The sequence below is a fragment of the Gossypium hirsutum genome, chromosome D11, assembly GCF_007990345.1.
Source record: "Gossypium hirsutum isolate 1008001.06 chromosome D11, Gossypium_hirsutum_v2.1, whole genome shotgun sequence".
Classification (NCBI taxonomy): Eukaryota; Viridiplantae; Streptophyta; class Magnoliopsida; order Malvales; family Malvaceae; genus Gossypium; species Gossypium hirsutum.
Window position 1 is genome coordinate 8,703,655 of NC_053447.1, and position 13,753 is coordinate 8,717,407.

The 13,753-nt window shown below is 33.0% G+C and overlaps 2 protein-coding genes and 1 long non-coding RNA gene across 3 annotated transcripts; 1 reads left to right on the forward strand and 2 right to left on the reverse strand.

Moving 5' to 3' along the window:
• Positions 1–2,846: 2,846 nt before the first annotated feature.
• LOC107924675 (uncharacterized) lies at positions 2,847–4,373 on the reverse strand. Its single transcript, XR_001691827.2, has 2 exons — positions 3,481–4,373; positions 2,847–3,363 (listed from the first exon to the last, which is right to left on the reverse strand). It is a non-coding gene; the product is annotated as an uncharacterized lncRNA (long non-coding RNA).
• Positions 4,374–5,894: 1,521 nt separating this feature from the next.
• Positions 5,895–9,522, forward strand: LOC107924156 (BTB/POZ domain-containing protein POB1). Its single transcript, XM_016854464.2, has 6 exons — positions 5,895–6,567; positions 7,106–7,231; positions 7,322–7,443; positions 7,596–7,659; positions 7,761–8,040; positions 8,493–9,522. The coding sequence occupies exons 1-6, from the start codon at positions 6,315–6,317 to the stop codon at positions 9,304–9,306; spliced, it is 1,659 nt and encodes a 552-aa protein (XP_016709953.2). The 5' UTR covers positions 5,895–6,314; the 3' UTR covers positions 9,307–9,522.
• A 688-nt stretch (positions 9,523–10,210) lies between these two features.
• On the reverse strand, positions 10,211–12,527 carry LOC107924157 (protein CURVATURE THYLAKOID 1A, chloroplastic). Its single transcript, XM_016854465.2, has 5 exons — positions 11,920–12,527; positions 11,269–11,357; positions 10,883–10,990; positions 10,697–10,768; positions 10,211–10,430 (listed from the first exon to the last, which is right to left on the reverse strand). The coding sequence occupies exons 1-5, from the start codon at positions 12,086–12,088 to the stop codon at positions 10,365–10,367; spliced, it is 504 nt and encodes a 167-aa protein (XP_016709954.1). The 5' UTR covers positions 12,089–12,527; the 3' UTR covers positions 10,211–10,364.
• Between the last annotated feature and the right edge of the window lie 1,226 nt (positions 12,528–13,753).

Below are 13,753 nucleotides of genomic sequence, written 5' to 3' on the forward strand. Positions count from 1 at the left end.
TTAACTTATACATGTCATTATAACCAGAATCAAATTATCCAAAATTACTGATAGAACCAATGGATAGTGTGATATATCTCCGATAAGCTTCCAACCCAATCGAGCTTCCGATAATCATTTCAATGCATCTAATAATTATACATATTACCAATAATAATTCAATTCCAATAATAAAACACATATTTATATAATATTCATCACCAAATAACATTCACTTTAATTAAAATTATACAGAACATAATTTATACGAACTTACCAGGCTAAATTGCAGAAATACCAAAATTTAGGGACATTTTGATAATTTTCTATTTTCCTCGAATTTCCACCCAATCTTGATCTAAATTAATATTTTATTCAATTTATTAATTTAAATAATAAAACAATTCATTCCATACAATTTGGTCACTTTTTGACATTTTTACAAATTTACCCTTAAATTTTTACTTTTATTCAATTTAGTCCCTGAACCTAAAACATGCAAATTAATCATTTTTAATGAAAACTAATGCTAGTTGAATAATCATATATTTTTCCTCCTCCTCCTCTCCATTCCACATCCTTAATATATATAACTCCAAATTAAGATCCGCTAAATTTATATGAAACTAGACTCATATATATTCTTACCATAAAATTTTCAGAATTTATGTTTTAGCCAATAAGTGCAGTTTATTCTTTAAAGTCATCCCAGTTTTGCTGTCTGATAGTTTCGACCCTTCTTTACTAAAAGTTAATTATCTCCTCATACGGGATTTGGATGATGTTACCGTTTATTTCTATTGAAAATAGACTAATTAAGGATTTTAACATATAAATTTAAGCCCTTAATTATTTTTCTCAAATTTTTGAAAATTTTTCCAAAGTCAGAACAGGGGAACCCAAATTTATTCTGACATTGTCTCACAAAATTTATTATATCTCATGATTTACAATTCCATTACTTACGCCGTTTCTTCTATGAGAAACTAGACTCAATAAGATTTAATTTCACATTCTGTTCATCCTCTAATTCGATCTTCAAAATTTATGGTGATTTTTCAAAGTTAACCTATTGCTGCTGTCTAAAACTGTTTTAGTGCAATAAGTTGATTACTAAGTTTATAACTCCCTTATCCCCTTTCTCTATAATATTTCTCATCACTTTCACTTATTTCCCTTCACTAATATATCAAGAACATAAGACCTTATATAAGAAAACTCTACTATAACATCATTTCTATGCTTTTTCAATAATATCAAACTTAAAAATATATTGAAATCTTGATGTTCTTACCTTCTCCTATTAGTATAAACCTTTAACTTGATTTTCTCTCTGCTCCAGCTTCTCTTTCTTGAATCGAACTTGATATTCAAGCTCCCCATAGTCTCCTTGTTATCTTTCTCTCTTCTTCTCACGTTGGTGCATGGGAAAAATGGTGGGATGGTGATTTTTCATCTTCCTTTTCTTATATATAGACTAAATAAAATAATAATAAAATAATAAAATATTATTTAAAAATCAAATTAAAATATTAATAAACTAATATTTATTTAATTAATCTAAAATATCTCTAACATCATCATTGCCTTCTAGATTTCTCTCTCTTTTAATTGATCATTTTGCCCTTTATAATCTTTAAAAATTTCATCCTTGAGTCATCACTTAATTTGATAAAATTATAATTTAGTCCCTCAAAATTCTTCACCTTTTCAATTTAATCCTAATTCATCCATTTTCCTTAGTTTCTAAATTATTCCACCCTTAAAATATTTTCACCATTAGTCCTTCAACTTTTTCATATTTACACTTTACCCCTCAAATTTTGAGTATTTACTCTTAATCAACAAAACTTTTTTCACTTTTGCGATTTAATCCTTTCTTGAATTAATATATCGTAATATACTTCTCAATGTTGCCATAACTCAAAATTTCCCTTTTTGTCACTTTATTTCCTTATTTTACTATATTAAGGATACCTACTTTCTTACTGTAGTAATTTTCGAAATATTACAATAATAATTTTCAGGATATTATATTTTGTTACCCATAAATTAGATTTTTATTCACCTCCAACTTTGATTTTTATTCATACTAGTAACACAGAGTGTGAAAATTACATATTCATGTAATAAAACATATAATTTGTTGTTACAAATAATATAATATATGCAATAAAGAGAAGATTAGGGTCAAGATTTTACAACCATAAGCAAAAGTGTAGTTAGATAAAAATGTGATATCCAACATTCAAATTCAGACGTACCAATACTCAATCTCCACTTGTTTTTTTAGCGTGTGAGTGACATTTTAATCATTTTATTTAATATCAAGATATAATGAGAAAATATTAAAATAATTTTGATTATTTATATATTATTAATAGATGTGAAAAAAAAATGACAACTTATGTTTTATAATAAATACAACCATAACTCGGTTAATAAATATTATTTATCATAAAATAATTTTATAATCGTAATTATTAAATGATTACTTTCTCTATATTACCAACATATGCTATGTCTTGTTTTTTACTCCCTAAATCGTTTTGTAAGGAATTAGAGAGTATTATTGCAAAATTTTGGTGGCAGAAAAAAAAGGGGAAAAAGGAATACATTGGTGCGCATGGAAGGATATGTGCTTAGCAAAAGAATCGGGTGGTTTAGGTTTTAGACGTTTAGATAAGTTCAATATAGCATTATTAGCTAAGCAAGGTTGGCATCTTATTAATTATCCGAGTTCTTTGTTAGCCCGAGTTTTAAAAGCTAAATATTTTCCGAGAACGAACTTCATGAATGCTTCGTTAAGTAACTAGCTTCACTTACCTGGAGTATTTGGTCAACAAAAAAATTTCTGATGGAATAAATGAAGAAAGTAGAACATGGAACAGAGATTTGATTATCAATACCTTTAATACGGATATTGCAAGAAAGATACTGCAGATCCCGCTCTCAATGACTATTCACGAAGACATCCAAGTATGGAGAGGAGAGGCAACTGGGATTTTTTCAGTAAGAAGCGCCTATAAACTATTACAGGAGTCTACACTGGATCCTAATGATTATTTAGAGGCAGATTCTAAAAACTTTTACAGGAAACTATGGAATCTACAGATGCCTTCAAAAATTAAAATTACACTATGGAATTACTCTTAAGCTGAAAAGAGTTATGACTGAAGACCGTTGTCCGAGATGCGGTCAGGAAGTAGAAGACAGCTTCCACGTTTTCCAAAGATGCCTTATAGTGAAAGAAATTTGGAGTTAGTTAAATTTCCCCTGGGTACTTAACAATAACCATTTTGATTTATGGAGTTGGCTTTCCTGGATCTTCAGCGTAGGGACGAATGAACAGTGCTTGGGATTTTGTTGAGAGCTGTGGGGAATCTGGACAAGTAGGAATAAGCTAATATATGAAGATAAATATAGCACCAGTTGGGATATATCAAAACAAATTAAAAGTTACATTTCAGAATTGGAAGGTACCAAGGAAAGGATAATCACCTTAGAAGTCAGCGCAAGGCCCAGACAGAGGGTACGAAGGGCAAATAAGTCCATCTTTTTTGACGCGGCTTTTGACTCACAGAACCACAGATCTGCATCAGGTCTTATTGTTAAGAATGAGAAAGGTAGGATCATAGAAGCAAAGTCGATCCTTCATGACAATGTTGCATCTCCGTTTGCAGCGGAAGCACATGCAGGATTTCAAGCAACAAGGTTAGGGGTCCAGTTGGGATATCATATTATTGACATTATAGGAGACTCAAGAACAGTGATAACAAAATGTCAAAGTGGAAGTCAAGACAGATCATAAATTGGAGCAATAATCAGTGACATTCAAAGCTTAAAAGAGTTCTTTCAGAAAGCCAGATTCTATTTCATCCCAAGATCTGAAAATGTGGAGGCGCATAGATTAGCAAAAAGATCACTACATAAAGGAGAGGAGCAGTACCTGGTGAGAGAGACTTCAAGATTGATCTGTGATGAATCAGAGCCAAATCGCCTTGGTTTTTCAGAGTAGAAGAAAAGGGATAAGACGATGGGGTTCGGCATTTGGAAAGAAGATTGAAATGAAAGAGTTAATGCCGTAGTAAAAGCATTCAGAAAGCAAAAGATTTGAGGGGATTTGCTTTTACTTTTCAGTTGTCTTGGGCAGAGAAAAGTCAGTAGAATTTATGAGGACAACTGTACCGTTCGGCTGGGGGTTTTTTGAATTTTCTTTTTCTTGTTTTTTTTCTTAATTGGGCTAAACTGTTTATTAGCCTGTTTCTTGTGGTTTTTTTTCTTAGGATTCAGATTGTTGGGCTGAAGCCCGAGGGATTGTTTTGTTTCAAATTTAATTTTAACCCAGTCGAAAATTTCAAAAAAAAAATGTAAGTTCATAAATCTTATTTACTATATTGCATTAAATTATGTTTAATAGAAAATAATTTTAATGATAGTCAAATTATTTTTCCTTTAAATTTGATTTTAAAATATTTTTAAAAATATTTATGCAATTTAGCTGTAATAATTTTTAAATATTTCACTTCTATCTACAACATTATCCATACCACAAACAAAAATTAGTGAGCTATTTATTTAATTTTTTCATAAATCAAATTTATACTTTTACATTATTTCAAACTTTATTTTATTCAAAAATAAATTATTTAAAACTTTATTTCTAAAATTAAAATTTATTATATATATTATTTCTAAAATCATTAAAACTTTTTTCTAAAATTTAATATTATTTAAAACTTTGTTCCTAAAATAAAAAATAAAAAATATTTTAAAATTTATTTCTTAACTTACTTATAATATATATTTTTAATATTTTAAATCACTAATTATATATACATATTATAACAATTTTATCTTTAAATTCCTTCCTCATAATTATCTTAAACAATCTTATTATAGGTTTTGATCATATTAACACAATGCCTAAAACTACCCATAACCCCTCCTCAACCCATACAACAACTAAAAAGAAAAACTTAATATACATTTAAGTTGTTTATATCTTTTAAATATTGTTTCATCAATAATTTTAGTTAATATATTATTATTTAAATAATAAATTTATAAAACACATGAACAACTCACACGAGATAGAAAATTAGTATTATATATTACTATCTACACAATATTTAAGGAAATAATTTTATGGAGGGGTCTAAAACTATGTTAGTGGATGCCCTAATTTTTGACACATCACCGCTATTAATATTATTATTAATTACTAGTATTTATAATATTTAACAATAATTTAATTTAATTTATTTTTAGTATATACCATATCATATTTGTATATTATATTAGAAGGTACACAATATTTAAGGAAATAATCCTATGTGGAGGTCTAAGATTGTGACAAGTGGATACTCTAATTTTTGACACATCATCATTATTAATATCAAAATAATATTTAGATGTTATTATTAATTACCAATATTTATAATATTTAAAAATAATTTATTTTGAGTATATCAGTGGAAATTATCTGTTCACACTGTACATTTTTAATGTTACCTTATTTTTTTACCTTATTTTGAATACTGATATAAAAATTGCCTTTATATTCAGCATTAAGATGTATTTTTTTTAATGTAATATAAAATTGCATTTTTTTAGTATGAAAAATCAGTGGAAATTGACTTTTCACACTGTACTGTATTTTTTATGTTAGCTTATTTCTTACTTTATTTGGAATATTCATATAAAATTTTCTATTATATTCAGCATTTAATGTATTTTTTATCGAATATAAAAATGGGTGGAATTTTGATTGTGTAGATTGTAATGGCACGTGGCATTGTATTATGCTGCCAAATGTTGGATAACCAATTATGCCATGTAACTAAAATTTTCTATTTTGTAAAAAAACCTAGCTATAAATAAATATATATATATTAGATTAGATATTTTTTAAAAAAATTAAGAAAAAAACATTATTATTTCTCAAAATATGATTTACATAAAAATGTTGTTTAAATATAAAATCTATATATTTTCACCCAAATGGATTCAGCCTTCTTCTAATTTTACTGAATGTGTTGGTAAAACAACCGCTTACGGATATCAGAAAAGTGCGAAAACACCAAAAAACCAAAGAAATGAAACAGAAAAACGAGAAAGCTCAAAACAGATTCTTACTACAAAATGGCAGCAAATGCAAAGCTTTCTTCAGTTTAATTATGGGTGTTTGCAATTGTGGTGCCTAAACTAAATCCACCTCCTCCCTCCTCCTTTTAGTTTAGGAAAAGAATCTCTACTTCATAATTTCTAGGGTTTCGTTTCTTTGCCATCTCATTTCCTCGGCTTTTTTTGGATTTAGGCGGGGATTGGAATCAATGAGAGATCAATTGAATTCGGATCTGTTTGACCCGAGAACTGAGATGGTCCCAGATTTTTCGCGAGGGGCGTCTAGCTCCGATGGTGATTTCGGTTTCGCTTTCAACGATAGTAATTTCTCCGATAGACTTCTTCGGATTGAGATTATGGGTGGGCCCCCTCAGTGCCGCCCCGATGGAGAGGGTTGCACCAGCATCGCCGACTGGGCTCGCCACCGCAAAAGGCGTCGAGAGGATATCAAGAAGGAAACCGGTTTGTTTATGAAACCCTTTTTCTCATTTCTCCTTTTTTTCTTAGAACTCTCTCATACCTTCTGTTTGGTTAGCTGAAAAAATCAAAGAAAATTTTAAATTTCAAACCTACTAATTTCAATTTCTAAAATCGGTTCTTTGTGGACTTTTGTTAAAGTGAACAAATTCATAATCAAGTTATTAAATTTACTTGTTTGATATTTTATAAATAAAAGATTGCGCTGAATTGTTTTTGTCCTAAATTAAGTCCCCCCCCCCCCTTCCGCGGCCTCTCTCCATGCACAAAGACATTAAGTGCATAGAACTTAAAAGGGGTCAATGGGAGCCTGATACGATGTTGTTAGGGCGTAGATTTTAAAGAGTTGAGATTTTCTCACTTGGACATATGAACATGTTAATAAGCTTTTGTGTTTGACTGACGTTCTTTTTTTTAACCCTGTGCTGTCTGTGAATCTTTGCGACTACATATGTCTTGTACAGGAACGTAGTCTATTGCGTAATGTGGCCTGGTTTTTAACGCTTTTGATTTTCTTTTCCAGTTTTGGATCTTAGTTTATGTCCTGAGGAGCAGATGTTAAATGACATCCAGCCTGATATGGACGATGGTGGAGGCTTTGAGAATCAAGACGAGGAGCCAGTGGCAATGGTTGAAGAAATACAATCAGGTTTTGATTTTGTTTAGACATCATACAATTTGGTTCATTTACTACCATTTTCCATGGTACACATTCTGATCTTTCTTGTATCTTTTGAAGGTGATGAGGATGCGAATAGCAATGAATCAAGCTGGAGCATGGATTGTTCTACAGTTCTGAGAGTTAAAACATTGCATATCAGTTCTCCCATTTTAGCAGCAAAAAGTCCCTTCTTCTACAAGGTAAGAGATTGTTTCTCTTTAAAAGTTTTTCATGAGAAAATACTAAAAGAGACGTCATGTTTCTGGAATTGAAATATAGTTTGCAAGAATGTTTGTCGCCTCTCTTCTTATTGATAATTAGTTTCTTTTACTTGTTTATTGACAAATTGTAGCTTTTCTCAAATGGGATGAGGGAGTCGGAGCAACGGCATGTAACCTTAAGAATCAATGCCTCTGGTATGCATAAACTTCAATATATGGTTCTTGGTTATGTTACTTATTCAAACAAGTGTGAGCAGGCTAAGTTAAATGACAACTTCTACGGTATTGACATACAGAGGAAGCTGCTCTCATGGAGCTTTTGAATTTTATGTATAGCAACAACTTATCTGTCACCACAGCTCCTGAATTGCTTGATGTGCTGATGGCCGCTGACAAATTTGAGGTTGCCTCTTGTATGAGATACTGCAGCCGGCTATTGCGCAATTTGCCTATGACACCAGAGTCAGCTTTGCTTTATTTGGATCTTCCCTCGAGTGTATTAATGGCCGAAGCTGTCCAACCATTGACTGATGCTGCAAAGCAGTATCTCGCTGCCCGTTACAAAGACATTACCAAGTAAGCTCTTCTGCAAGACCTCCCTTTTCTTTTTGACATGACATTGATAGTTTTGTTAGTCTTGTGATGTGATTACGTACCTTATCTAGTTTGAACTGCCAGTGAGACAAAAATCTGAGATGCTTAATAAGTTTCAAGTCTCCATCTTTACATGTCCTAGAAGTATTCTTTTGAGCTCCTTGGATCTATATGTTCTGAAAAATTGCATTCTTAACTTGGACAACTAGCTTTAATGTTCTTTTTCGAAAAGAAAAATTACAAAGATTTAATTGTGATAGTCTTGGAAAACTTAAGGATGAGTTGAAAGCTAATGTTAATGGCAGTAGAAGAGACCAAGCAGCGAATTTAGTTGTCCTTTTTCTTTCTCTCCCTCTTCTTGTTTTGGGCATAGTCAAAGTAGAAATCATGCATATGTAGATGCTTATTTATGCTTTTGGAGCACATTTTACCAGGTACCAAGAAGAGGTAATGGCTTTGCCACTAGCTGGGATTGAGGCAATATTGTCCAGTGATGATCTGCAAATCGCATCTGAAGATGCTGTGTATGACTTCGTGTTAAAGTGGGCAAGGGCTCAGTACCCAAAACTGGAAGAGCGTAGGGAAGTGGTTGGTTCACGCCTTGCTCGCTTTATTCGCTTCCCTTATATGACCTGCCGGAAGCTTAAGAAAGTGTTAACAAGTAATGATTTTGATCATGAGGTTTCATCGAAACTTGTGCTTGAGGCCCTTTTTTTCAAGGCTGAAGCTCCACATAGACAACGAAGTTTGGCTGCAGAGGAGTCTGCCAGCTTGAACCGTCGCTTTATTGAGCGAGCTTACAAGTATCGGCCTGTTAAGGTGGTGGAATTTGAACTTCCCCGTCAGCAATGTGTTGTGTACCTGGACTTGAAGAGGGAGGAGTGTGCAAATTTATTCCCTTCTGGACGAGTTTATTCTCAGGCATTCCATCTGGGTGGACAAGGTTTCTTCCTCTCAGCCCATTGCAACATGGACCAGCAGAGCTCTTTCCATTGCTTCGGGTTGTTTTTAGGAATGCAGGAAAAGGGTTCTGTTAGTTTTGCAGTGGACTATGAATTTGCAGCAAGGTCAAAGCCAACAGAGGAGTTTGTTAGCAAATACAAAGGCAACTACACATTCACCGGCGGCAAGGCTGTTGGCTACCGGAATTTATTCGCTATACCCTGGACATCTTTCATGGCTGAAGACAGTCTTTACTTCATAAATGGTATACTCCATCTTCGAGCTGAGTTAACCATCAGGCACTAACCAACTCCTGTTTGATCCATCGAATTTCTGCCTTCTAACTCCCCTTTTGTTGTTGCTCTGCTCAGATAATGAGCCAAAGGCAATGTAAAAGTAAATGGATAAACTTTTGTTTTTGTTTCTTCAAGGATCGTGTTGATGGGTTTGTTTGGCTATGGAGGTGGATTAACGTCTATGTTAACTTATTTATATGTATTTAAGCAAATTACTTTAAGATGATTTTTATTTGTATTGGAAGCCGCTACCTCAGTATTGCGGTGGTCTCTGTTATCAAAAGGTTTTGTTAGATGGCCTGGATCGCTGCCGGCGATGTAACATCTTTGTAAGCCTTGACTCGGGGATTATCAATATGACAAGGCTGATGGGGCTCGGGGGCGAAATCCGTAAGAAAGCAAAGTTGAATGAGAATGAAGGGGAAGACGATGGCACTGCCAATAATTATATTGATTTTGAGGATGTAGATAAGCTCTAAAAAGTTTTCTTTTTCCCTTTCATATGGTTAGGTACATTCTAATATTTAACAAGTTTTAGCTTTAACAACGCGTGTTATTGTTTTCTCCAAGACTTGTACCTTTAGCCGTAGGGAAAGTAGAGACATTCACGCTGTTGGACTCCATATATATAGGAAAAAGAGTCATGATTCCACCTTCCTTGGAGAAAACTGTTCAACTTAAGTTTAGGCAGACCCGCAGATTTACGGAGAGATATCAAGAAAGCTTATGCACGCTCGAATTTGTTACTTATTATCTGTGCGGCTTGAATTTGATTCATAGGCATTGTGCCAAGGGAATAAGTAAACATATCAGATTCAATATACATTTGAATGGAAGAAACGGGTTACTTTCTCCACATTAACATGATATATATACATATGTATAAGATGGAAGCTATAGTCGTACACAGCAAATTGACAAGTATCATCTCATTAACAGGCCAAATAAAACAATATTTCATGCACAGCAATCCTACAATTACAGGATATTGATGTGTCTTTTACAGGTTACAAAAAAGGAGTAAAAAGATAATGATAGCAAATAAATGAACATGACATTGTTGGGCATCTATTCAGTTCCAGTAATCTTATTCTTCAGTGCCTCGATATCCGTCGCTAGTTCTTTCCTGCTTGACTGAGGAAATTAGGATGTTGTTAGCACATGGTTTTTAGTAATTATATACATGTCTCAAACATAAGCCAATTTTTAAGATTTAAAGGTCTCGTGAATATTTGGTTCAAATACATCATTATCTCTTCATGCACATGTAAATCTCCCCAGAGTTCTTGCTTAGAATGCCAATTTAACAGTTTGCCTGTATTTGAATGATGATTAACGCAGGATGGCTGACCCAAAAAGAACAAGGTTATCAGGTACTAAGATTCATTAGCGAATCTTACCTTGAAGAGAAGGTATCTGTAGATAAACCATCCTGTGTATCCAACTCCTACCAACTCCATTATCTTCGGAAGCTGGTTAACACAGAAAATTGTTTCAGATTGGATGAGTAGCCTAATCGAAAGGGAAGACAGGTTGCAGCAAATTCATGGCTAAGTAGTGAAGTGTAGCGTTAAGAGTTCATTTACCAAAGGGACCGAGTTAATGGCACTAATAAGAATTGATGATAGCCAAACAGCAACTAATGCCCCACCACCATAAAGAACAACTGTGGTCTTGTCCTCAACTTTATCCCACTAGTAAACATTGGAAAGAAGCCAAGTCAGTTCAGCCTAAGAAGCTTTTAAAGCAATAAACCATTTTATTCCTTTAACAAACGTGGCCATAGACTGGGGTTGAGCATATTGAAGGGGTTACAGATATTGGAATCCGAATCTTAGATGTATAAGATGCAATCATTTAAGGGTGTTGCATGAACCAGTTGGATTAAACACTTGATTCCAAAAATTGATTATATAGAAGATATAAAGACTGGAATTGTTAGTAGTACAGTAAAAAGGACATGTTCTCTCACCTTTTCCTTCAAGTCAGCGAAAAGATCACCAGCATCAACAGAGGTCTCTTCTGAGGCTTTTGTCTGCAGCAGAGAAAACCTCTTGGATTCTGTTTTTGAAATAAAAAAAGTGGACAGGGATTAAAGTAATAAGCCAAGGCATACATATCCCAGAGACTTTTATGAAATGCACAGAATCTCAGCATATAAAAGAAAAAAAAGAAAGAAAGAATGCGACAACCCAAACGAAAACAATTTGTTGGGCTTATTTATGCTGAATGCATTAGGAAGAAAGAACAATTAAAACATTTTATCTGAAGTTCTCTCCATAAGCAATTACTGAATATGCATTTTACATGGCTCCCTCCAAGTTTAAAAGTGAAAAAGGAAAGAAAAGAAAAATAGATTTTTTTGAAACTTGTACTCAAATTCTATCCCAATCTTTGCTCTATTTCATATATTGAAATCTCAACTCCAATTTCAATGCCAGGAGACGTAAAAACAAATAAAGTAGTTGGCCTCACCCACTGCATCACCGTGTTAAATTCGGATAGCATATCCATTTCAAATATGGGTAGAAGAACACAAGAGAAAGTCAACTCATAAGTATTGAAATGAATGCACATTATGCAAGTGAAGTGAGTGGTAAAAGGGAACCTAATAGCAGATTACCTGGGATTAGCTTAACGGAAGAGGAAAAAGACAAGGAAGCGGTTGAAACACGAGGAGGGAGAGGCGGCAAGGCACTGCAGCCGGTAGTTCTAACGGAGGCTGCCGGAAAACGAGGAATCAAAACGGCGGTGGCTACCATGGAGGATGAAGAGGATGCAGCTGTCGCCATTTCTCAATGAATTTTCGCAGTTTCTGATATGTGGCCGCTCCAAACGCTACAAATCCTATACTTTAGCGGCCTTGTTTTACAATTTATTGAGGCTCTCTTCAAAGATTCTTCTTTTTTTTTTATTGTTTTACAAATTAATTTTGAAATTGGGAAAAGAAAAGGACTGGAGTTTGCTAACTTAGAAACAGTGATTAAGGAGAAGGACACGTGGATAAGATTAGGATTATGAGTGGTTGGTTCTCTATCTGCAAATCTACGCTTGAGGTCTCTCTCTTCACTCATTTCTGCTTTCTTTCTTTCTTTTTTTTAAGAAAAAAAAAAGGCCAAAAATCAAACGAACTCCCACATGCTGATGCTGTCTTGTTTCGTCATTTCGCTTTTCTCTGTTGCCCCCAAATTGTATTCTACTTTTGTTACTTGTTTCCTTTTCGTATGTATATTTTTAAATCTCCATGTATTATTGGTATATATATATACCTATTTAGTATTAAATCTTTTTAACCTAATACTTAAACTTAAAAATTGTAAGTTAATTTAGTATTTCTTTTAGATAACTGATTAACATCTTTAAAATGTATTGATGTGATACTTATATGGCATTGACAATGAAACGTGTTAACTGTACATTTGAGATTATCACGTGTTACTATTATATTAGTCAATAGTGCCACATCAACATTTATTTACGATATTAAACAAGTACCTGCAAGAAGTACCAAATTGGCTTTAAGGTTTTCATGTTTAGATACTAGTTAGGCTCAAGAAAAAAATTTAAGTATCAAGTAGGTATAATTTGTCAAGTTCAAATACTTCCATATATATTAACCTGATATCATTCTACATACATACATAAACAATATTATTTGACTAAAAGCTCAATAATTTTAGTGATTTTTATGTATATTTAAAAAAAGTAGAACCTCATGTGCTGGCATGATAGTTAAGAAGTTCGTCGCGTCAGGTGTGGTCTAGATTTGAGTCGCACTAATCGCTGTCAGGGCTTTATCCTACTCTTCTAATTCACCAAAAAAAAAAGAAGTAAAACATGCTACATGTTATAACCCCTTCTGTATAATGACAAGTGGCAAGTTGGAAGGACACCTAAGCAGCAAGCCAATCGGCAACAAATTGAGAAGTCATTCACAAGTCTTACTTTCTGGCACAATCATTTGGACAAGCACCATTAGGAATGTGATGTCGTCATTAGGAATCTGATGTCGTTTGTCACCAAACACCATATGAGTTCAACTTCTATATACCATCAAGTCAGAATAAATGACATGATTTGTCCCATCACAGATACTCTCATCCCATTAAAGATATCCATTTCACGCGTTCCGTAATGATGTGCAGATGGCAATTTCAACACGTTAACACCATTCCATACGAGACCCCACCTATAAATATCCCACACGTAACACCATTCCACATGGCAAGTCCCTCTATTCTTTTTATATTTTTAGAATTTAGTCCCTTTTTATTTCAAAAAGTTTTGTCCATTTACTTTTTAAATTTAAAAATACAATTGTTATTATTTTTTTTTAATTTTAGGTTCACTATGACGTCATTTTTTGTTACATGGCTATTAAGTGAGTATTTTTTTTAATTTCACAATATTATGTTAGCAAAATCAACAAAAAAAAATAATAGTGTTAATAATTCACC